Raw genomic sequence first — 26,064 nt, forward strand, 5'->3', positions numbered from 1 at the left:
GATATACAAATTAGGTTCCTGCTCCTTGACTCCTTGTATCAGCTGTGGAGGTTGCCAGCAAATTTGGCTGTGATTTCACAGCACTAACTCAAGTAAGTCCATTAGGATTCCAGTATGGGAACAGTTGGCCAACCAGTGATTAAACAGTGATAAATCAGCGCATTAGCTCCCACATCTACAGACCTCAACACCTCAACACCTGCAGGAGAGAGCCTGAAATTATTCTGCCATTCCGCATGTGTGCACACATCTGAACATAGACAGATAGACAGATTCTGGTCTCAAGCTCACTCACTCCTCAGCAGTGTAGTGGATGCCGGTGGGTGCTGGTCTGACTTTGCATGGCACACACTCTCCAAATCCAGCTCAGGCTGCACCGCCTTTACACACCAACTCTGCAGTGACGTGAGGAGGAAAACTGGAGGCTGCTCTTATTATGATTCAACGTCAGACCAAGTTTGATAAACGCCCCCCCCCCCCCCCCCTCCTCTGGTAGATTTCAAAGGTCTTTATCCTCAGTGAGGAGATCGGCTGTCCCTCTCCTCTTCCTCCTCCAGCAGCAGCACCACCTTTGAGATAGACCAGAAAACCCATCCCGATCCTCAGCGGCTCAGAGACAGACAGGCAGACAGACAGACACACAGAGGAGCTGGCGCTGCAGTTGCGCTGGCTCTCATTCAACGTGGGTGAGCACAGTGAGTGAGAGAAAGAGAAAGAGCCGCCGCATCTTGTGGATTTCTTTGCCTCCAATCCGGCGTTCATGGTCCTCCCTGCGCCTCCTCTGTCACATCCACACCAGGAGTTGATTCCACCTCTCGGAGAAAAATGTGGCACCGCACGACAGCGACAGTCCTCGTTTTGATGTATTTTTGGGGGGACTCGTTGGCCGGATTTCCGAGTCAGATCAACATTGGTAAGTTTAACGAGAGCTTGTGTCTGCCGCCTTTGTCCGGTCTAAATAAATAGGGCACATCTGAACAAGAAACACTCAGCTCATTTACGTCATTCACCGCCAAGTTCACTTCTTTCAGGATTTTGGGCTCCTTCTTTGTGGGCGGTTTAGAAAAAAAAAAATCTATAAAAAAAAAATAAAAATGGAGTTGATCCAATTATTGCCAGAAGGAGTTTCGGTATAATTTAGCGAGTGCCAGCACGCTGCTGTGTTTGTGGAAGAGATGGAGTTATCCAGCTCCTCCATGTGTTGGGATGGGCTGTCATATGTGGCATCTTCCCCTGCAGGTGGACTGTTCATGCGCTCTACGGTGCAGGAGCACAGCGCCTTCAGGTTCGCCGTCCAGCTCTACAACACCAACCAGAATGTGACGGAGAAACCTTTCCACCTCAATTACAACGTTGACAACCTGGAGTCCTCCAACAGCTTCTCTGTCACGCATGCTTGTGAGTTTTCCACGCCGACACGCAGCCCCTGTGGAAGAACTGTGTGCTGAGACGATGCTCAGTGCTGTTTGTGAAGTGAAACTGTGCTGCCTGACAGACACTCCCGAGTCACAAGCTCCCCTCCAAAATTAACCAGCCGGATGATGGAGCGTGATGGGGCCTCTAATTGGCCAAATCCAGTGATGTTGTAACCCAAGTACCAATTCTCTTGTTTCAGACAGGGAAAAACAAACATTGCTGCTTCTGGTTGTTGTCTGGTTAATGGCTGTGACTTTGGATAATGATTGCAAGTTGTATTCCAGCGGTGGCTGCTGGTTCAGCTGGTTAGGGTTAGGGCTTCGTGCACATTGTTTCTTTTAATCTTGTCCTCTTTAAATCTGTCACTCTTGGTATATACGCATTAATCTGTACCCAAAGTTATCCTTACCAGTACAACCTTGGTAATGAGACTAATTTTAAAGATCCATACACACACAGACTCTATCAATCATCCTGCTTGATTTTTAGTTTCTTTGATAATGATTTAAAATATAACAATAGGGTTAGGGTTATACCTGCAGCACAATGTTGTATCTGTCTGAGGGCTGCAGAGGCTACTGTATCAGAAGTAACATGCTGTAATCCATGTAGTCATCTGCACAAACACGAAAAAATGTGAGAGGAAGCACCGTGGCGTGTGAGATGGCTCCATAATTGGTCTACCAGTCACTCCCCTACCATGTAGGGCACCAAGTTCTGTCTGGAGAGTTCATTTGTTATCCTTCTTCCCACCAACTGCACTTCACGCTTAAGAATCACCTGCGGCTCTCTAAACTCTGTCAGCTGCTGTCCGGATGCTCGTGTGACCTAATGAAGTGAAAGAAGGGCAAAAAAAAAAAAACCCAAACAAAACAAAACAAAAAAAAAAAAAACTGATAAAAACTGTGCGTCATACAACAGGGGTGAAGTTACAATAAGAATACTGAATGCTATTGAAGTGTGTGTGTGTGTGTGTGTGTGTGTGTGTGTCAGAAGGAGCAGAGTTGGGTGGAAGTTGGAGGTGGATGCAGGATTACAGACAGTCACACACTCACGCCTTGATGCTGCCCAGTTCAGCCAAAGCATTGCACTGTCGGCTGCTGAGTAATTACGCTGGAGCAGCTGTGGGGTCAGTGCTTGGCTCAAGGGCATTTCTTACATTGTTGGTGAGTAGGAGCTGAATGTGACATGCTCGGCTTGTCCAGATCAGGGACAAACTCCTACATGGGCTTGTTGTTCATTTTAAGGAGGCAAATAGGCCGTCATGATCTAAAATAAGTCATCCAGCAAAACATGCGAGTGACTGAGATGTTTCTCCTCGAGTCAGCTTTTACCCACGGGATGTCATTGCTCATATGTAAATAATTTCATTATGTATAGAGGCTATAAATACCCAGTTTGAGTCATTTATTCTACAGGATAATGCTTCTGCAACTTTGCAGGGAACTGAAACATTTTCTTTCCACATGTAGATCTCTGCAGTCAAACAGAGGCCTGTTGATTTACAAAAGCAGTTACTGTATATTTTTGGATCAGGCACACATTAAGAGGTAAGAGGACCAACTTTGAGCAAATCTGGGTCTATTGTTTTTGAAAGAAGCTTAAGGTTTTTTGTCCTAAAGCATAAGAAGGAAAACAGGATAATAAGGAGGATTTGTTTCATTTAGATGAGCTCATGCGAACTGGTACTGGAGAACTGATCGATGTTCGCCAGTTTAAAAAGACCAGTAAGCTCCTCATTATGCAGGCCAGCCGGACCAGTTTGTGACTAAGGCTGCGATTGAATCTGCACCAAGCCACATCATTCTTATTATAGTAGTGTGGATTGTATAATGTCCTGTTTGCCTGGCAGGTGTTGTTGTATGAAATGAACGTGACGATTATGATTTGACACATTTCTCTTCTGGCAAGAAGTACAGGTTAGTCATTTGTATGCTTTGCTATTGCGCACAGAATTGGATTTTGAAAATATTAGTGTTAAGATGCCTGAGACCGAAATCTTTGCCTGCAGAACTCCATCTTTACTTTTAAATAAACAACTGAATGAAAGGAAGGCTGGGTGAAGCTCAGTGGTTGCGTTCGTGTTGCATATTCTGACTGAAATAAAGTAGGACAACAGTGGTGTCCTCCTGCTGGGTCAGTTTATAATGATTGTTACAAATCCCTGATGGCAAATGACTCTGTTATTGGCACTGTGGATCAATAGGGGGAAGGCTACAGTCCAACAGTAGTGTGTGTATATATGTGCCTGTGTGCAGCTCCAGTTTGTTTCCCAGTATGGAAAAATCAATTCGCACCAAGCTTTCATTTTCTCACTCTCTGCTAATAAATTCCTGATTCTCCAACTTCCCCTGGCCAGAGACACTACGTTTTCTGTTTGATGCTTACATTGCAGATATGACAGTTGAAAAAAAAAAAAAAACCCAACAAGAACAAAAAAATCAAACCCACCCGTGAACAGCCAATGGAGTATCGCAGCTATTTCCATCCTCATTGTAAATGGATTGAATTGATTCTGACAAAGAGAACTTCACTCTGCTGTTGTGTTTATTATCTGTCCAAGCTACGGCTAAAGTGAAGCTGCAGGACGTATCGATGTGACACCTTTCCCCAGGCCAGGACACAGTGTGTCTTTATAGAGTGAGGCCAGGGCAGGAAGAGATGAGGTAAACTAAGTGGGATTCCAGTTTCTGGGTGCAGTGATGGAGCAGATAGGCTAAACAGATTAGTTCTTATTCTTTAAAATTAATGTAACATCATTAATCTTCTGTGTTTATATCCGTACTTTATCAAACATTTCCTTTAACATGCATGAATTGAAACTTGAGTTTGTTGTAAGCTTATTTTAGTTTCGGTAAACATTTCTCATCTGCTGTGCCACTATGGGATGTTTAAAAACCCTCAAATAAACCACATCATGCATTTTTTAAGTCTTCCCCTTTTCACTTTTCCTGTGTGAGGCAGAAAACAGGATGGATGTGCTCACACCAGAATGCATCCAGCGATAAACTTTGATTTCATCAAATGTCAATATGACTGTGTGTTTCTAATTAGATTGTTTATTATAGCCACCTATCCTCCCTCTGCTATGACTCAACTAGTGTGATGCTGCTCAGACAGAAGCTAATGTTAGAGCACTTCAGTGTGTAGGCAAAGGATGGTCCCACTAATGCAGCATAGACCAGTTTATGGAGCCAGATTTCCTCCTCTTCCTCCAGAAGGAGTTCTTTTTTTTCTTCTTTATTCTTCGTTTTGGTTTCTGCTTTATTAAGACTGCAGTGAACAATTTGACTCATAACTGTTGTCCAAATAAGGACATTTTATCTTAATACAGTTACTATAATTGTTATGGCCTTGTTATCAGCATAGAAACGGTGCAGATAGGGGACAGAAGGAAACAACCCACAATCCCAACAGCTATTTCTTTAATGATTAAAAAAAAAAAAGAATCTCTGCATATGAGGGAACAGCAGTTATACTTGCAGTGTGTGTCACTCACATTGTTCATACTTAACTTTGTATCCTGCTTTGTTATATATGCTTATGGAATAGTTCAGTGTTTTGGAAACACACCCTATGGCCGATAGAAGAGACCAACACCACACTCAGTCTGCGCACTAAATATGAAGCTACAGTGAGCAGCTGGTCAGCTTCACTTCACATAAGGACTAGAAACAGGGTGTTTCTAATCTTCAAAGCTAAGATAAGTGGCTGCTGGCAGTAGCTACATATTTATTGAAATATTGATCATCACCATCATCATTGTCAAATTCTTGGCAAGAGAACCAATGAACACTTTTCCCAGAAAGTGGAACTATTCAAGTAAGTATTTTGGAATGAAACAACTCACAAGCAGCCATCATTTAACCAATTACAAGGTTTCAGGAAAAAAAAAGCTTTCATAGAAAAAAGCTTTTTCTATGAAAAAAAGGTAAATGTCAATTTGTTTTGCCTGAGGGAGCACATTTCAGTGTGATAGTTTAATCCATACGCTGTAGCAGCGCCAGTATCAGTGAGGTCACTATTAATCAGAGAGAAGTCGTCTACTCTTGACTTGGAAGCTGCACTGTGCATGCTTTAATTCCATTATCAAAGCTTGTTCAGCATGAAAAACATATTCAGCAGCTTTGCTTATTTGAAAATTGGTCATTCAGACATTTGTGTTTGCGTGTAAAAGCTTTAAATGGATCCTCTCAAATTGGGGGCCCTCAAACAGAGAGAGAAACTTTCCCAAACGCATGTCCTTTTGTCACAATACAGTCTGATATCTTACTGCTTCTGCAGCCGCAGTCCTGTCAGTTTGGAAGAGCTGCCCCAAGTCGACAAGTACTCATCCTCAGATTTGTCATGGTGTTGTCTTGAACACACAAACACACACACACAAAAAAATAAATAAAGAAAGAAAGAAAAAAAAAAAATATATATACACAAGCTTTTAGAATTATTTTTGAAATCATTTTTATCCAACTTAAGAGTCATTTCAGTTGCAGGCAATGCTGTTTTCTGATTGATTCTTTCACTGACATGAATAGATGGTTTGACCCTTAATAATAGGATGATAATGGTAAAAGCTTTTAGGATGCACTGCTCTGGGGCAATACAGCACTCATGGGTCATCATGCACCATAAATGGAGTCCCTTTCTTTGAACAAGGGAGTGCCAGTGCTAAATAAATGGCCATAATGACGATAGAGACTTTTAAATATCAGCTGACTGGAGACTACAGTGTCGATCGTGTCCAAAAAGCTTGGTCCTAAAAGCTTTTAAGATACATATTAGTAATTTTTTTCTGAAGCAGAGTTCCTCAGTGCTGGCTGGTCAAAGTGCTGGGAAATGGTGGAATAGTACTGAATGGGTTTGGGGGCAAGCCACTGGAGATATACAGTTAGTTTTTCATCGTGCGCATCAGAATGTGCTTACATGCCAGTGCTGTAACAGAGCTACAGTGATCACTACTGACAAGCTACAGTGATGCTGCAGCAGTTTGTAGCAGTCTTACACAACATCTTCCAGGCCTCCTGAAAGCTCTGCTGTTTTTCACTAAATGCTACCTGAGACTGTCCAAGGACAACAAGCTGAACTACAGAGAGTGATTCAAAAGAAACGCAAAGACACTGCTGGGGCAGTGATCCATTTAGAGCAGCTGCTTTCATACATTTGGAGAAGTTGTATATGTGCCTCGCACTATACTGGAATTTAGGTTGTTGAATGAGAGGACACAAGAGAAACAGCTCAAACCTGTTCTTTTCATATTAGATTTTTTTATGACCATGATTCAGTCTAACTTCTTGCCATTTCACAATAATGAGAGTGGAGGAATTCTTAACAGTTGGGTTTTAATATGCAGACTTTTAATTATTGAATGTTATTTTAGCCAGCTTTGCACATATCCGTCATCATTTCTATTTCTTTTTTTGGTTTAGTCCATATTCATCACAGCCTCTTCAAATGGAGCATATTCCATTCCTCTCTCTCCTATAATAGTGGTCCTTGCTTGATGTTTTTACAGAGTATGCAAAGCATGTGTAGGTGGAGTGTTAGCAGTGCTTTTACTGTGGTGCAGTGTAATATTAAAGTCTATTCTTCCTTATAAGGCTCCAGTACCCCAGGCCTTGTCTGTGAATCGCTGCTGTAGAGTTCCTTCTGTCCTTATTTTAGCATGCAGGTTGAATCCAGTTGTATTTCTCAGATTAGCGCTAATCCAACGGGTGTTGCCCCACACTCTGCTTATAATGAATATCTGCAGGGGGTAGCCCACTGAAAGAAAATGAATGCTTTTGCGAAGCTGGAATCTGTAGAGAAGAGGGAATTCCAGCCAACATGCAACCACACACTGCCTGAGGAGAAACACCTACTCAGGCTTCAGTCCTTATATGCCCTGTGCTTTCTCTGTGGTTGGTCATCTGAGACAAATTGCACAACAATGCAGACTGTAATGCGGATAAAAATATGAAACACTTGAATGTCACAACACAGAGATCATTTAAACGGGGTACACTTTGCCTTCAGTTAGATTTCCATCTGAAAACAATGGTTTGCTGTATTTTCTGGTAAATTTGAACTAGCAGGTGCTAACAGCCCTGTCAGGGGAGCAGAGGCAGTTTATTAGACTCAGACCAGATGAGATGGAACAAAGACTCACTATTAAAAAAAAAGTCAGGCACAATGTTGTAAATATGTAAAAATGTTGAAAAATTTTTAGGCCTATTTGTGTGATGGGGTTTCTGAGTGTGATGAGTATGAGCTGAGCTGCTGCACCTTGTTTTCATCGGGCCACTATAAAACAAGACTGGAGGTTTACGGCCATCCTAGCAGCACTGTGAGGCGTGAGCTACATGCCAATGTCAGCAGGCAGCATGCTCACAATAACAATGCCAATGTGAGGCAGCACAATCGTGACCTGATGACAGGGCTGAATTAAATGTTACAGTTCATCATAAAGGCAACACGAACATCTGCATCAGCATCCATGTCAGTCCATCATACAGTCGTTGAGACATTTCACACAAAACCAGAAATTTGAACGTCATGGTGTCACAAGAGGAAAAGTCAGGGCTCAGTCCAAGTTGTGCCTGTTCAACTGAAACATCTATCTTCGGTTTAAGTGGCACATTGTACTGTACAACACAGCAGCCTTGAATAAACTATGAGCAGCTTTGGCTTGATATTGCACATTCTTGAGTCAGAGGCAACTCGCAGTTGTGTCAACCCGCTATGTATCAATTTACATGAGTTGCTATTTGGAAACAATTGGAAAATACAATAACGAAAGTTTAGACGACAATCTACAACAGCTCAACTTCAATTTAAGTAAAGCGGAAGTGTGCCCGACAGTAAATCAATGTACAATAATACAGGATACCAGGGCAATTTCCATTTTAATTTTAATAGTTGTAATGCACTTACAAACAAGGAAATGAAAATTAGATTACTGAATTTTACTCTGATGTATTCCTACAGAGTTAACTTACATTTTCCAAATTCTTTAAAGAGGTATTAAGGAATAAACCGAACTGCATGACCCTGAAAGTTAATGACACATAGTCAACCAAGCTCTTTTTCAAGCCCTTTTCTGAGAAGACGCCATATCCGGGGCAGGCAGGTGAACAGTAACACAGCACTGGTCTGCACTTGTAATTTTGTTTCGACTGCAGACGTTCATTGACCTGACATGTGTATGCGTTTTTAAAGATGGCTTTTTATTGGACATGTGTCCACTCATGCCTATTTCAGACTCCTGTTGTCAGTACAGAACAAAACTTAATTGCATACTTTTATTCTTTCCATGTTTATCTGCCAAAACACTGCATATAAATAATTCAGTTTTTTTTTTATGGGCCAGGGCAGGAGCTATTTTGGTTTTTCTTTCGGAGCTCATGCTGAAGATGGCAGTACACTGAATTATTTTATGTTTTGTGCGTGTGTGTGTGCGTTTCATGCATTTTTCTCTCAGAAATATGCTGGGTAGACTGCAACTGCCATGACTAGAAACAGGCAGAAGCACTTGGCTGCTGATGGCACCACGTTACTACAACTGTTGATACTGAGGATGTTTGGAAATTTTTGCACCTCAGTACAATGTGTCCTCGTTCAGGAGTCAGATACACACAGAGAAATATTCCCATGGCATCCTGCCGACACATTTAGCAGCTGCTGGCAGAATGCGGAGGCTGTATGTTACCTGGAATAACAGGAGAGTGATGTTGGCTGTTTGTTCTGACCCTGCAAATGTTCATCTAGTGAACAACACCAGCTAAGATGGCCAGCATGTTTCCGAGAGGATACGCTGAATCTGCTGAGTGGCTGTCAGTCAGCACATTTACACAGTTTGTCTACACCCTCTGTCTGGCTTTGTTATGCTGTCTCGTTTGACAATGTCCTTTAAAACTGGAGTAGAATGAGATCTTTTTCACAGCTCTTTGTCTCCTCGACAAATTCCAACTCAATTAAATGGAAGAGTTGCTGTGGCCACCAAAGCATGTATCTGCTATCATGCTATAACTCTCACAGTTGCACATCATGCTGAGGTTACATAACCCTACAGGTGACATCATGGGTTAATGGGAAGGATGGCTCCCATAAAAGATGATGTAAGAATCATTGTGTAGCATTCAGTCTGTATGAGTTCTGTATCAATTCCTTTAATTCATTGACATCTCATAAATTCCTACAAAATGAACTTGACCTTTCTTGTAGAAAAGCATTCATCAGCTGATACGAGTAGCAGATCAACACGGCTTACCTCAGTTTGTAGCCATGCCAGCAGTGTGGCAATGTTAGTCAGCTGGTCAGTTGACCACTTTGATCAAGACTAAACTGTCAGCAGCTACATGATGGACGGTCATGACATTCTGTAAGATAGCGCCCTGCCCTCTGGCTGGCATCTGTGCATTTGAAGGAAATGTCTCATGTCTGTCATAATACTTGGTATAAAAAGTCATGCCCCCCTCAGGATAACTTTGAATCATTTTTCCCCTCCCTTCATCCTGTGTCATCGGCAGGGACAGGAGCTGAAGGAAAAGGCTGTGTCCTCTGCCTTCTCTCTTCATAAACATGTGACCCAGAGGCAGGGCAGGACAGGACAGGTATCCCCATGAGGCACCAGCCCAGAAAAATGAATGGAAACCCTATTGCTTTCTCCTCCAATATTGCCAGAAGCAGTGGTCCTAGAAACGCAACAGAAAAATAACTTTCCACCAGGCAGCAGCTCACATGCAGTACGCAGGGTATTTGTTATTGTCACGAAAAGCAAAATTGTACTTCTCACTTTGTGCAAATGCAGAACCTAGTCCCTTCGAAAGTCAAGACACTCACCAGTGACTCTGTCTAGAAAAGTTCACTCCTTCATCTCAGTGTGAGTCCTTCTCTGTCCTCCTCCCCATTCACACTTTTTTTACACGCATCAAGTTACATTTTCTCACCGCGTGCTGTGTTCAGGCAAGGACAGTAGCTCCTTTCTTTTCCCCCTCAGCATTGCGACTTTAAATATTCATCCCTGCTGTACACATATACTACAACTCCATCTGTGCATCGGTTTTATGATACACTCGGAAAAAAAAAAAAACAAAACTCCCCAACTGTCAACAGGAGAGACCTTATTAGCTGCGAAGCCTTGAATTTCTGCAAGACAGGAGACGATACTACTGCTGCTGCATTAAGTTTGACAAGATGGCAAGAGCTGAATTGATGCAGGGAGATGGAGGATGAGGCAGAAAGCCACGTAGATAGCAATTGTAATGACAGGCATATGTGGGTGTTCATAAAGTGATGGAGAAAATCAGATGGAAGTGGACATAGTGTGTGTGAGATTACGCAGTACCTCCAAAAACATTGCTCCTTTTTCCCCTTCTAATAAAGTCAATGATGCATGTCTTTATTGCCGACAGTGATCAGGGGAATTTACTGTAGTTGAAATGTATTTACTTCTTTATTACCCAAATGTATGAGTTCATTAGTCATTTAGGGGAACAGGCCGTCTGTTTAACCTTGACAATCAAATAATATTTTTGAGAATAAAATGGCGCGATATTGGATGAACACAGAGGTGTTAATATCAAGGCCGGCTTCTATTTTCAAGCTGAATATTGTCTGTTGCTGCAGAAATTTGTGAGGCCACAACTTAAAAAGATCATCTGTCCTGACATTTTTGTAGGAGCAGCATTATTTACCGCAGGCTATTTATCAACGCCAATTGAGTCCTTGAAATGGTGCTTAGAAACAGTACCTCAGCACACAAACATGATGTCGCCTACCCTGAAAGATATTTGTGCTCGATTACAGTATCACCTCAAACAGGTGAAGCTGTTTCATTTCTCTGGATGCCTATGTTTGTGTATCTCTAATGCCAGTGAGGTCTGATCTGATGTGTGAAATCTGAGAAAATGGCTGTCTTAATGGAAAAGTCAAGCTAAAGAGAGACAACTGTTGGAAAACATTACAGCAGTGAACTTAAGCTGGACACATGGAGGATTCACACAACTGTGAAATGACTGGAGTGCATTTGCAAACATTAATGTGTAGGGATAATTACCAGTTTTAACTAATTGTGTCCAAAGCGTTTATCTAAAATTAAATCGCCTAAACGTTTTTGCCAAATATTACCCAAAAATGTTATTTGCATTGCAACTTCAGCATCAACATTCATTCCTTTACTCATTGAGAGCTGCTTACAGTCATGGGAATAAATGGCAATATTATCTCTCGTCTCACTTCCTTTCTTTTACTGAAGTTAGCAGTTCACCAGCTTGCCCCATTCCACTCCAGCCAGTCTCACTTTCCAATTGCAGCTCACCGTAGCCTGCAGTCTTCCTTCAAGCACACAGAGTCTGGGCATTTTACTGTGTATTCTCTTGAAATAAAAAGACACAGATGGCCAAAGGTTATGTGAAGCAGAGAAACTCATTGCTGGTCCCTTTAACTAATCATCTTTTCATAGTTTCATTCAGTTAATATACAGCCAGTAACCAGTTCAACAACTGAACACCAGGAACAAGCTTGACCTGAGAGCCCAAATCAAGGTGGTTATTTGTTGGTTAGCTCACGTGTCCAGTGAAATTAAAACGTTGCGCCTTCTGTTTTTTTGAATCAGGGTAATGGTGCTAATGAACAAGCTATGTAAATTTGTTACAAGCTACATGTTTTGGGTTTTTACTGCAAATGTATTTTTTATGCTACACTCTAAGAAATGTGAATCAGTGAAAATAATAGCTAATAACAACTTGGTGAAAACAAATGAAAAAAAAAAAAAAAACAACCTCAGATGATATATACAAATAATTAAATATTCTTTCTGAAGTGGCGAATTTGGAAGTACAGAAATTGACGTGAAGCAATCGTGAGTCAGCATTAATTGACGTTTTAAGTGGAAATGATATCAAAAAAAGCAATAGTTACTTGATCATTTGTTCGGAGTCGTGCTCCACTCACGCATTGCTTACCATGCATTTCTTCCCTTGTTATGTAGTGTTAGCAGACATTTGCGCAGTGTGTTACAGGATACACTCTACACAGAAGAAGTGATTTCAGCCTACAGATTCTTGAAAAAGACAGCTCATTAAATCCCATCAGGTACATAATCACATCATTAAAGGCTGATTTGCGATACTGAGCAGCTTCACTGAACAGAGTTTTGATCAATGTGGAGCAGAGGGTCACACAGACCAGTGCTGCATTTCTTTCAGTTTTTATTAATATTAAGACATAGGTCATATCCATGATTTCATCCTGTTTGGTGTTATTAAACTCATTTATTATGAACAAATAAAACTAAATACTTAACACCATGTTACACTGAGTGTCTGATGCACTGTTTATGGCTGGGGCTCATTTCCATAGGCACGCAGATGGTAGCAGATAGAGCTTGATATAAATCTTTTATACTGCAGCACAGCCCAGTGCTTGCACATTTGCATGCTCATGTTTCAGGGTATTTGTCCATTAAGAGCTGTGGCCAGTGCACTGATTTCCCCCATTATATCTAGTTGATTACCCAAGCAGTTGCATTTGGACCAAGGAGAAGTGAAGGGCACTGGGCAGCACAGCATGGCCATGGGGGGCAGGCATCCCACATGGTATCCATTCATTCAGAAAGCCACTGCTTCACTCACATTTATTCCATCACAAATTTTCTCCCCTCCCAACCCCATGTTAATGTTTTTTACCCATGCATTGCTCTTTAGCAGACTCAGCAACTGTTATGAAATATGGGCTGATACTAAAGGCCCTTCATAAATGACTCTGCTTGTCCCCAACTTGAACTTGCTGTCTCTCTGTCACCAGTCTGCTCCCAGTTCTCCCGAGGAGTTTATGCCATCTTCGGCTTCTACGACAGGAAGTCCATGAATACGCTGACCTCCTTTTGCGGGGCGCTGCACACTTCCTTCATTACGCCCAGCTTTCCCATTGACGCCGACGTGCAGTTTGTCATCCAGATGAGGCCCGGTTTGCGAGGAGCTGTCCTCAGTCTACTGGACCATTACAAGTGGGAGAAGTTTGTCTACCTTTACGACACGGATAGAGGTAAGAGTCATGACAGAGGAAAACACTTTCACACATCTGTGCAAACTCCACAAAGTAACGCTCAGCAGAGGACAGATGCATCTGCGGCAGGACAGTTCATTGCTGGAAAAAGTAGAGAAAGTATTTAGGCATGCAGACATTTTATTACACAGTGTATGTGATAGCTCTTTAATATGTAAATGACTTATCCATAGTCTTTATTTTAAGTGGTCTGATACATTTTAATCTGTGCCAGTAATGGCCCTAAATTGCTACACTATGTGGATGAATGCTGCTTACAGAGGCACTCAATAGCTCCTTGCTTCTGAGGAATGAGTCATTCACAGGTGCTGCTGATCTGCTGCCATCGTGTGACTTCAGCAGCCCGAGCCTCTAATCCTCACCACTCTCTGATTATCATTTAGCTCTAATTGGATTATATAAAGACACAGCACGACATGCTCTTACTTCTGCATCTTAGAGTGTTTCACTTCCTGCTGCTCCCTTCATGTAGGCCAACTATTTACAGAGTCGGGTCTTCGCCGTCCTCTGAGGATCAGCATCTGCACAGGCCGTGTGAAGACACAGCGCAGCAATTTGTCTGTATAGATTCTGGAGCACTTGCTGGTCACGGACTGATTGTAGCAGCGAGCATGGTTTACTTTGCCATTTGTGCTGTATTTCAAATGAAATACAAAGCAAAGTTTTCACGGTGAAGTCTCTGCTGTTAAATGTGCCAAACTGTTTCAAAACTGCGCATTCTAAGTATTTTTAAACTGACATACAGAATTTCTAGGACAAGTGCACTCCTCTTCAACTTCCCCGCCTCACTTTATATATCTCCATTTCAGGTGGGTGTCTAATCTACTGCTCAGTCATGGAACAGATTCTCACAGAGCCATTTTGTGCACTTGCAAAAATGACCTTTTTTGGCAGTATGTTAAGCTTCTTTGTGGATCTGCGGCAGATTTCCGAAACGAATAATTGGTCAGCAGGCGTGGTTCAGACAAAATTATTAAGGAGTTTATAGCCTCTCCTGGGCTCAATCAACCTTTTCAGAACTGCTTCCTGATGTGGCCTTTTGAGTTCTGTTTGACTTTGGTGGCCTTGTTCACCTGCTGTATCGAGGCTGACTAGCCACCATCTGTAATAGACTGCCCTTTTCCACAGTGTGACACAGTGTAAACACTGTAGTTTAGGATGAATTCCCACATGCTGCACAGCTTGTATTTGCTGAGAGGCTAGTTAGGCGTCCTATTTTGGCTGCCAGTCCCATCCCGCTCCTCCCCGTCAAGGTTTTGGAACAGTGTACCCACCACTCATCCAAATGTCAGTTTAATCTTCATTATGAGAAGAAGGCTCCATTCAGGGCTGGAGAGGGATAAACAGGGGCTTCTGAGCAATGCCCCTGAGAATATTTTGTCAGGGACTACAACAGTGGCATTTTACAGTGATACCACATCCCTTAACAAACCATTTGCCTCATCTGAACATAGACTTTCATCAGAACAAAAGCAAAGGCGTCTTAAGGGTCAGCTTGCAATGGGAAAAATCGTTAAAATGAAAAAGACAATTCCGCGTCGTAGATTTTTGGGGAAGTGGACTCTGTCTCTTTTTCATCACACACCATAAAAGTATTATTTTTTCATCACAGCCTGAAGGCATAACAGCCATCACACCTGTATATATAGCAGTATATTTAGCATGGGAATAGAAACCCACAGGTACCACTTCATCTATGAAAAGCACATTTCATTTTAGCTTGTATTTCAAATGCACGCGGTATCGACAATAGACAAGTTCAGCTTCACTCTTACATTCCTCCAGCAGCTTTATTATACTCACTTAAATAGTTTTAATCAACATATTAATAATGATTTTCTTCTAGTTAGTTTTTGCTTGCAATTCTGCTTTTGTCTTAGAAGAATTGGGCATGAAATGTCCTCATTAAACAGACTAATAGCCGCTGGCAGGGAGGACCTCTTCAACCGAAAAACATCTGGACATCACCAGCTGGCCAATGAGTGAATGACCACATCAAATTTTCTCATTTCTAACTTATTAGCTGCAAATTGCAAATACAGCTTAACGATTTTACAGGAGGTGCTGTAGTATAATCAATCATGACAGTTAAAAGCCTTTTTAGCTCACTGTTTAGTCAAAATTATGAATATTTACAACACAATCTTTATAATAAATGGATTTGGGTATTTTGGTGAAAGAAGATGAATGAATGATAGCACTGCGTGTTCTCCATCCTGTACTTATGGAGTTGTGCTGCATTGAAGTTTGCTCTGCCGTTATAATCTCCTGCCCCCAAATGTTCTGATGTCGGAGCGTGTGATGATTAGTAAAGTTAGTAAAGCTAGCTTGCAACAATGTAATTCTCTAATTTACGAATATTTCATGTATTGCAGCAGTAGTAGAGGAAGTGTTTGTTTCTTCACTAAAGTGTGTGAGTGAAAATCAACCTTATTATGCACTGTATAAATAAATCCTGCTCAAAAAATATATTTTTTTCAATTGCATCAAAACATACAAAAAATATATAAATGGAAGTCCTCATTATGGAAAATTATGTATTAAGAAGTACATCATATTAATGCTGTTGATGGTACAAGTGGAGATAATTTCAAGTATTTGTGGAGCTTGTGAATTTCCGTGTGACATTTCAGTTATACACCATCATTTCTTTTTAACCTTTTTAACCTGAGTCAGAGGTATTTTCCTCTGAAATTATGTCAAAATTTTAAGATCAGAAAATCAACGTGTTTCTGTGCAGTCTAATCCTCGCTGCCTAATGCAGGCCTCCTAATTCATGTACTTCATGTAATTCAAACTCGATCTTAATTTCTTTTTGCTGCCATCAAATGAATGATTGCCATCTGATAGTCTTAGCAGTTTTTCCTGCATTTTCCTGCTGCACTGTCAAATGGTGATGGTCGGGATGGTGGAGAATTTGCATTTGGTGTGTAATCACACCGCCCTGCTGCTGAATGTCTGGCCGGTTTTGTCTCCGCAAGGAAACATCTGATTAATAGCATGCTGCTAAAGAGCTGTACTCAGCAGCCAGGCACACGGGCTCATTAACAGAGTGGGAAAGACGGAGGGGCAGAGAGAGAGAGAGAGAGAGTGGTGTCAAGCAGATGCTCAACTTTATGAACACCTTAGTGCGCCTTCACTTTGAGATGGATGCATATCAATAGGCCTTGATCCCACCCCCACATGGGTAGACACTGTCTTCCATGTAGGCCCTTATATTGGTACAGAGGCACAGACTCATCAGTCAGCTCTTCTGTAGAGAGCTGTTTTCTGCTCTTTTCAAGGACTCTGTTATACGACATAGAAAACAAAGAAAGAGGGAAGAATGTCACTGGGCAGAGGTAGTGACTGAAACAAAGGGTAACAAAAACAGAGATGCAGATGAGGAGCCACGAGAGTCTCACTTCATATTTAAAATTGGTACAGTTATGTTGTCAAATGTAATGACCAAAACACAACAGTGCATTTTCGCTTTTGTGTTCTTATGGATAACATTGATTTGGCTCTGTGAATTTGAGACTGCCCTCTACCTCAGCATGGCTATTGGAATCAGATTGCCTTTAGATTTGCAGCAGGGGACGGGGTGTGTTTCGAAAGGCAGCTCAGATGTTGTGTTTAACTGTGCAGTGACCTCATTGGTGAAAACCTCAAAGGGCAGTGTACATTCACAGAGAAGGTACAGCTGAGGCATTAGCTGTCAGAGTGCTTTCTGCATGAGCCGAAACGCTGTTCTCAAGCTCTCACTCTGTCAGATGCCCAAAATGGCACCAATTGATCCATGCACATCCACGCATGCAGAGGCAGTGCAGCGTGAAAACAACATCAAACAACATGTAAGTTGCAGGCATTCTGCTGCAGTCTGCAATGTTCAGCCCATTGTAGCTTCAAAATCACGACTGTTAATTGTTATTGCACAATGTCAAACATTTTCCAGAGTTTTTCAGTCAGTGAAGAGAAAACGTAACAAATGTGATGGTTAAATTTCTCAGTATGGACGTTTTGAGAATAATATATGGTTAAACACCAAGTGGAGGTTTAAATAAATACAGCCTCTGAGTGACATTCCTGATTTCAAATTTGAAGGCATCTTCTCCAATGAACAGATTTTCTGGTAAGCTTGCTTTGCAGAAACTGTAAGACACAAGTGTCGCTACAGCAACCCCTCGGAAAGGCATTACGTAACTGTAAACAGTTGTATCACTCTGTAAATCTTACTTGTAAAGGGCAGCTGTAAGGCTTGGTCTCGTTACAGGCAGTGTGTAAGCTTGGGCATCTTTACATAGCTCTCTCTCAATGCCTATACATGTAAACAAGTTCTTACTGCAGCAACGTGTATGTCTGAATCTAGCGTTGTGGAAAGAAAGGGCTTTACACTCTGTGTCTATTTGCTCGTCTCTCAGGTAGTTTGTGCAATGTGTTCGCTTTTGCAGGATTGGATGGAAAAGCTCAGTGCAGAGATCACTGTTTCAGTACCAAGGCCCACACAGCTCCTCTATCCGACAACTGAGACCGACTCATTACAAACAGCCTTTTTCCCAGCAGATGCTTTGATTAATGGATCCATTTTTTTGTAAATTTTCAGTAAAATCTTTTTAGAAGTAATCAATCCACAGAGACCTATATCAAGGAAATGATGGCTTATAGCAACTAGTTGTGCACATACTGCTTGGATAGGCAGCTCTCAGTTAATCTTAGTCGTAACCAAGCTCCTTCATCAAGTTAATACATTAAAATCATATATGAGACACAAATACAATACATCATCTAATCTGATATTTTTCTAATTTTAAATCAATGTAAAAATATTAATAATAATAATAATGATCTAAACTGTGTGAAAAGAGATCAATTCAATTTGCTATTGAATCAATTCTAATCCATTAAATTGGCAAATTTGAATAAGTGATTCGCAAACCTTTAGCCACCGTGTATCATTCCACTGGCTCGTATTTGAAATGGCTGGTAATGTTTGCCTTCTCTGGGACTGATCAGGGTCCTGGGCGGACAGGCATTTTAGGAGCAAGAGGTTTTTTCTGGTTACAGCTCAGAATTTCTTCTCCGTAACTCAACATAGTTATCCTGCCTGCTCACAGACAGAGGAGTAGCTACGTCTTCAAATGACTAGAAAAGAAAATGAAACTGTGACGGAGACGAAGAGCAAAGGAAGGAACAGAGGAGTCAGCAAAGCCTTTGTGTCTCTCTCCTGCGTCAGAACACAGCAAATGGCACAGAGGGCCAGGCGCTGTCAGGCATGCTGTCAGATGCACCAAATCTTTTTTACTATAAAATTTGGAGCCCAATCCCGCTCCTTCTTTTACTGTGGTATCCAGCTTGTCAAGTCTAATCTGCTCTAACTTTGCACGGCCACATGCTATACCAGGTGACTGCTTCATTAGCTGCTGCTCTGTTTACGCCTTGATTTTTGTTTCTTTGTTTAAAAAAAAAAAAAAAAAAAGGCTCTTATCTATTTCAGGAAACTTGTGGCCAGTATAACACAAGGCCATTACAACAGCAGTCCTTTTGCATTATGAAAGAGATGGATGTGATGTGCGCTCTGTTTGCCTAAGAGGAAACGCCATTTATATTTTGCTTAAGAGATGGGTGGGTGTTTTTTTTTTTTTTTTTTTTTTATGGGAGAGGAGAAATAAAACAGTTATTACTCTTGCTGATGGTCAAGAGCCTGCTTGCACCATTTCTCTGTATCTGGTGCAAAAACAAACATCTATGCTTTATATGCATGTGTGTTTCACTCTTTATGTTTTTATATTAAATGTATATGAATGTAGTCTGAATCATCTTGAAGGCGAAAGTTACATAAAAGATGAAAGGAAACAGGAGGAGAAAAGCTCCACATTCTGTTAAGATAAGAAATAATCTGTTTGATTAGCTCTGATCAGGGATTTGGCAGTAGTGGGTGGTGTGGGGGTGCAGGGCTCTCTGCAGTTCAGCTAATTTGGAACAAGGAGCTGTTATCTGCATTGGTCTGCATTGGGAGTAGGCGTTGTTAGGCTAATTGTACTCAAAAGTGTCCTTTCGCTGTCATTTGGCAGCTTTAATTCTTTTTTATTTCACTGGCTGTATTAACATATCCCACTGAAAACTCTCTTCTGTGTGGGGGCCACATATAAGCGCTGAGATTTTCGGAGATTTCTCTGAAGTAGGTTTTGTGGCTTTGTCTGATATCCCTTTGGTGTCGTGCTCAGCTTTGGGCATCCCATGACAACGCCGCAGTTCAGATGCTTGTGAGAGAATTTTAAAGAGGTCACCTTCTCCGGGGAGGGGGAGGGACGACTGAGTCACAGTTGAGACTGCACACCCCACTCATGTGAGCCGCTGCCCAAGACAGACAAGAAGAAACACACAGACAGGTGCCAGCAGAGCTTCAGCCAGTCCCTTTCTTCCAGCTATGCCGCGTTTGATTGAATATTTGTCCTTCATGATTTAAAAATGGAACGTAGAGTTTCAAGTGATTTGTTAAACAAAAATACCAAATTATGGAATGTATCAGATTATCTTGCTCACATTTGAACGCTACAGCTAAACAGTGCTGTGCTCTATAAAGCCAATCCTCTAAGCTGCAAAGAACAGCACATCAGAGGAGTACACTCTGATCTCCTGGGCAGTGCTGTGTGGGCTACTGAGCTCACATATTCAAGAGAATCCCACATGCAGGCCCACTCTGCTTTGTGTTGCTCGCAATGCTTACAATGGCCGTCTTCTTTCGGCATTTCTCTGGGTGCATTCCTTGGACAAACTTCACAGCACATGGAGTTTAACAATTTTTGTGTTTGTAGATTCGCGCATAAATACCATATGGAACATAATCGCATTACTGTGTTTGTAGTGTGGTGACTTGAAAGGATGAGACATTTGGGACAGTAAATACTGTATGCGTGTTGCTCTGTGTTGGGTTTCTAGCAACATTTTTTTTTTTTTTTTTGCCCATCTCATGTTACACATTTGAGCATTAGTTCAACACCTTTTCAGCTGCAAACATCTTTTTTATTTGGTGATATTAAATCATTTCACCTAATGTCACCATTTAAGACCTGGTCCACTTATCTCTTCAGGAGAACAATTGTCATGTATTCCTTCTCTTTGAGTTAAAACTGATTTCAGCTGTGAGCTGATGAAACAGAAAACTGTCCATTTGAGTGCTGGCGCGGTATAACTGCAGATAATAATGCAGTAAAAACTCAAAGCTTTTCATTTCCTTTTGTTCCCTGCCTACAGATACTGTGTCTGTCTTTCTTTGTGTTTCTGACTTCAAATCCCACTGGTGCCCACATCACTGCAAATCTAAAAAAAAAAAAAAAGAAAAAGTATAAAAGTAAAGAAAAGCTAGGTTTGCCATGTGTCTTTTTTATTATTTGTTTATTATTGGATTTCAGTATTTACAGTGTGAGGATGTAATTCCACTCACCTAAGGTTACCATAACTTATTTTTGACTTGGGCTGGTTTTTAATAAGTAAATACACAACAGTTGCCCTTTCACAACCAGCAGATAATAACATTCGCCTTGTATGGACTTTCAATCCAACTTCTGTCCACATCACCAGCCAAAGTTCTGTCACCTAGCAATTGTTTAAAGGGTCACTCTCTTTTTGGCTCTGTTTTTGGTCTCCACCATCTCCTGATGGAAATTCACCAGCTCTGGCCTAAGTGATGCTGACAAGTAACAGCAAATTTGTTGGAAAACTAAAAGTCTCAATGGAAATCTTCAGATCTGAGGTGAACTGCACAGTGAGATGATTCATCTGCTGGGCCTCTTTACATGTTGTCATGTGATGCAATATTTAGAAGACATTAATAGAAAAATAATTATCATTGTTGTAATCAAATAACAATCCATCAGTTGACTGCCATTGAGGACAGAAGTAGTCTGTAACACCCTGATGAACACACAGCCCTGATTTGGCTAATGTGTTTGTATAACAGTTGCCTATTAGCACCCATTCATGATTCTGGACACTTGTCAGATTCAATATCAACTGGCCTGATTGCTCTGTTTCACTAAAAAAGCACAGCTTGCTCACCAAAACCAAGCTATACAATGAAGACTGTACGTGTGTAGGCTGTGAATGTAAAAGTGAGCCAGAAGAAGCTGAAGAAAACCTAAAAAGCATTTTGCTCTTCAGTTTAAAGCAGTTATTGGCATTTCTATAAACAGGAATTTAGCACAACAAAATATTTAACTGACTCATTGACTCACTGACTGTGTCACGAAGTCTGAGTTTCTGTAAAATAATTTTTGGGTTTTATATATAGCGTTGACACAATATGCTAATGATTTTGAATATGTATTATTTTCCAGGATGGTACTGAATAATTGACTCCGTAAAATGCCCTTGATGGTTGTCCTGCCTGCTGGCTGTTGTAAACCGTACCATCTGTTTACAAAGTCAACCCAAACTCTTCAACCAAGAGGCTTTGTCATCTGTGCATCGACTGATAAATTACAGAAGTGTTATTATTCACCAAGAGACTTGACAGTCCTTTTACATTCAGATTTCACATCTGCATTGTATCGTGACTTCTGACATCAGAGTGCACATTCAATTCATTCCTTCAAGTTAGGACATTTTATTTCAACATAGCTCACACACATGTTTAAATCCTGAATATCCAGCTTAGTTTAGTGTCAGAAAAGGAATGAAAATAAAACTCTTGAGGGAATTATTTGTAAATCCCCCTAAATCCTTTTTCTTAAGCAACTACTAACACATTTCTAAATGCCATGCATATCCCAGCTTAAGGTTTTCAGTGTATCAGAACACTGGGAGGAGAGCTGACACTCAGCCTCAGCCTTTTCATTTCCCCTCTGCCACCAGAGATGCACTGTGATGGAGTCTAGTTTTGATTTCTTTGAACTGATTAAAAAGAAAAATGAGCTTCTTTGACTGGATAAAAGCGGGACAATGAGTTGAGTTTGACCCAAGCTGAGGTTAGTTCAGCAGTTTCCTATCTGTAATGGCACTCTTTACAATGCACAGACTAACAGCCCTTTAAATTCCCTGATCTCTCTGAGTATCAAACATGTGGACGGACGGAACATCTCCAGTCTCCTGAGTGACTATTGTGGCGGTGCCCAGCAAGAGCCACTTGTCTTTAAAGGCCATACCTGATTTGAGTGCTGTTTGCCGAGTACTTCACTGTGAAGGTCACCCCCAAGGGAATGGGGGTGACCATGTCAGCTGAGTCGCTGTGCTCTGAATACAGCAGTTTTGTTGGGTACGTGTCAGCTCTGCTGTTCAAATGTAGAGGTTACTTCTAGATAGTTCAGCCTGATGACAACGATTTGTTCTTTTAGCTGTGATTGCTGCAATAATTTCTTTTTTCCCCCCACATTATGAAAATTTGCCATACTAAGATTAAGATTAAGACAAAATCTAAAAGCTTTGCACAATGCTGTGATCTGTTTCTAAATCATTTTAAACCTCTGTGCCCTGGTATTATTTTTTCAGGATTAGTCATCTCTGAGTATGTTTAATGCTGAGATGTACCAGTATTTGAACAGTTCACAGTAATTAGTCTTTATATTCTGTACAAGAAAACCAGTAGGTTCGATTGGATCCCTCAAACATGAACAGGCCAGGTATGATTTTCTACAAATTCTTATCTTCAAATACTTGAAATACACTTAAGATCCTCTAAAGTCCTCTAAATATTCTGTAATTTGAATAATTTTTAATTTAAGAAGTTAATCATTTTGTCAAAAATCCCTCCACCAATAATATTGCTACAAAATCTACCCTCATGATTTTATTCGTAATCTCACAAACCAATGTATGTGATGTGATGTTTGTAATATGAGGAGGGCACCGGAGAATGTTTATCTTTCAAACACCTAGAGTGCAACAAGCCCGTGTTGTTGAGAAAAGTGATATATTATATCATTTCTAATCCATATTTATGAATGCACGGAAAACAATGTCCTCCATCCAAACCCATTCTAAAGTGTTCATGAGCACAGACTACATAAGCTGACACTGAAGTGATATAACAGCTGAAGTAGCCATGGTAATGAGATATAGTCTGGCCTGTGCTGTGTTTAGCTTGTGCATCTTTTGAGCTACTGTTCATTTAGCCTGTGTGATGCCGCAGACTTATATTTACATAAACACATTATACACCATCTTATCCAACAGCCATAATAATAACCATTATTTTATGAATCAGCCTTTCTAACTGTGCGTTGAGAGAATAGGATAACGCGCCATGTGATGTTCCCTCTGTTCATTTAGTCCAGTCAGCTGTGTTGTTTTGGCTGTGTTGTAAACACAAAAAATGACTGCACCATTAATTTTCTGTCCATTAGTTATGACCTAATACGGCAAGTAATAATCTTCTGCCAGCACACATTTTCACCACCACTCAACTTTGTCTGATAATAGAAATATGCAAATTTCTCGCACATTTTATCAATTTCTCCACTTTGTCGTTTCCTTGCTTCTGAGCTGTTATGCACTTTGCTGTTTTTAATATTTCAGCTTAATGACCTTTTCAAGGGTCACATGTTCTTTAAATGGCTAATTTGTACATGCTACATATTTTATATAGATATAATATGATTGTATATAATTGTTTCTTGTGGTTAGCATCTGTGTAGGTGAAAGCTAGTGGCTGTATTTATTATATAACACATATTTTGTTGAAGGAGCTCAATGAAACCAGAGCCTGCCAGACTGATGGCTCGCTTTCACCAGATGTACCCAAAATAAATCAATAAATTAAATAAAATAAAAATAATTACAATGCCATGTAACTGAAAATGTCGATACTGGTTTCTATGTATTGACAGTACATGTTTGAAGCAATAATCTCAGTGACAACCAAACATAAGCGAGCAGTTGGAGTGATGATGCATTAAAATATATGTAACATGTTTGTGAACGGAGACTCATAAACTGCCTCAGTCAATGCCAGACCAAAAATTCTGTTTCTCCAAAAGACAAAGGACCAAATGATATACCTTTCTTTAACAACTCAAATGTAAGCAAGGGAGTAATGTTTATTTATATAGAACTTTTCAAAGACAGAAGTCACAGAGAGCTTTAAAGAGCAAGACTTTCCTGTTTTGTTTGATTCACTCCTGTCTCTTTTTGGCTGATGTAGTAACTGTCAGTCATGACTGCTGACCATGAGAGGAGTTCTTAAAGCCCCCCAGACTGTTTGTACAGTGGCTTATCAGTGTCCCTGCTCATCCAGGTTACTTTTGGCTCAGCGTCTTCCTTTCACGTCCTTCATCTGCCCATTCATCCTGTAGCCCAGTGAGCTCTGCAAAGTAGAAACACCGTTGAGTTACACCAGTCGCACTTTGTCAGCTGCTTCTTTAGCAGTTTGTTTCACTGCATTTGCTGGAGTATGTGCTACACGTTTCATTGTGGTGTCATGTCTGTCTCACCTTTAGCCTTGAGTTTGGAGCTCTGAATACCCTTCAGAGATTCAGGAAAGAGAAAACTGAGGTGACGTCCTCCTCCTCTATTAAAGCAGGACAGCACGCTAATTGCACTCTGTAACTTGGTCTTTTTTATAGATGCCGCAGCTTTAACTTCAGATTTTGTGGGTGTATAAACCTTTCTCTTTACCTGCTGCAGACATTTTCTTTCATTTATCTTGGATAGCTGCTAAACAGATTATAAGAAGCTGCATGTCCTACAAAGGGATTTCATTGTTCAGATAAACATTTCAACAATGCATCATGGGCTTTTTAATAGTTTGTAATAAATAGCCAGCCAAATGCTTTTCACACATTAAACATGTTGTTAACCATTGTTGATAGCCAGCATACCCTCACAGCCCTTGAGTTTGGAGCACAGCTTTTATCTGCTGCTGAGCTCTGAAATCCAAAAAGACAATTGTGTGATGGAGCTCTTCTTCCTCTGCTCCTGCAGGCTTTACTATCCTCCAGGCCATCATGGAGTCAGCTGTTGCCAACAACTGGCAGGTGACAGCCCGCTCAGTGGGGAACATTGTGAACCCCACAGAGTACAGACGCATCATTGAGGAGATGGACCGCCGGCAGGAGAAACGCTTCCTAATCGACTGTGAGGTGGACAGGATCAACTCCATACTGGAGCAGGTAGAGTCACACCACGGTCTTTTACCTGAGGACAAAGAAAGCACTGGAAACACACTTCCTCTCCCTAAAATTCTTTTATTCAGCTTCATGTTTTCTCTATTTTTATAGGAATAAACTATCTGCTTTCTCGCTTTTTGCGTTGTCACCATCTCCACTTACATGCTTAGAGAAATCAGATGCTCTCCTTGCTAGCTCGGCTCAATACACTTCATTTCTTTTTTGTTGTTACCCTAAGAACTTGGAGTGCATTATGATTGCCTCAGATCTCTTTTAGAGTCAATGTTAAAACAGGCGAGATGGGTACATTCAATTAAGGCTTGTAATTTGTTGTTTTTTTGTGCGTAGATAGTTTTAGGTCACCTGGGTTTAATTCATGTGGAGGAATTAAACAGCCTCATCATCCTTGTTTCCTAGGTGATCTTCAGCGAGCAGTTTTTCCACGAGTCTCGATTCACATTCAGTGTTCAGTGTTAGGTGGTGTGCTTCAATGTGCCTGTATCATAGAAAATACTTCATCATCGAAAAT

The 26,064-nt window shown here is 40.9% G+C and overlaps 1 protein-coding gene across 7 annotated transcripts in view; it reads left to right on the plus strand.

The window, feature by feature from the left end:
* The first annotated feature begins 568 nt into the window (after window positions 1-568).
* gria3a (glutamate receptor, ionotropic, AMPA 3a) overlaps window positions 569-26,064 on the plus strand; it is a 57,588-nt gene continuing 32,092 nt past the window's right edge. For all 7 annotated transcript variants that reach the window (XR_003841533.1, XM_029518722.1, XM_029518721.1 and 4 more), the window contains exons 1-4: window positions 569-913; window positions 1,240-1,398; window positions 13,195-13,434; window positions 25,351-25,538. Coding sequence is in view for 6 of the 7 variants with exons in the window: in XM_029518722.1 (XP_029374582.1) it covers window positions 826-913; window positions 1,240-1,398; window positions 13,195-13,434; window positions 25,351-25,538 (675 nt within the window). In the remaining variant the exon portion in view is untranslated. The remainder of the gene's footprint in view (window positions 914-1,239; window positions 1,399-13,194; window positions 13,435-25,350; window positions 25,539-26,064) is intronic.

Source organism: Echeneis naucrates, chromosome 14 (genome assembly GCF_900963305.1).
Source record: "Echeneis naucrates chromosome 14, fEcheNa1.1, whole genome shotgun sequence".
Lineage (NCBI taxonomy): Eukaryota > Metazoa > Chordata > Actinopteri > Carangiformes > Echeneidae > Echeneis > Echeneis naucrates.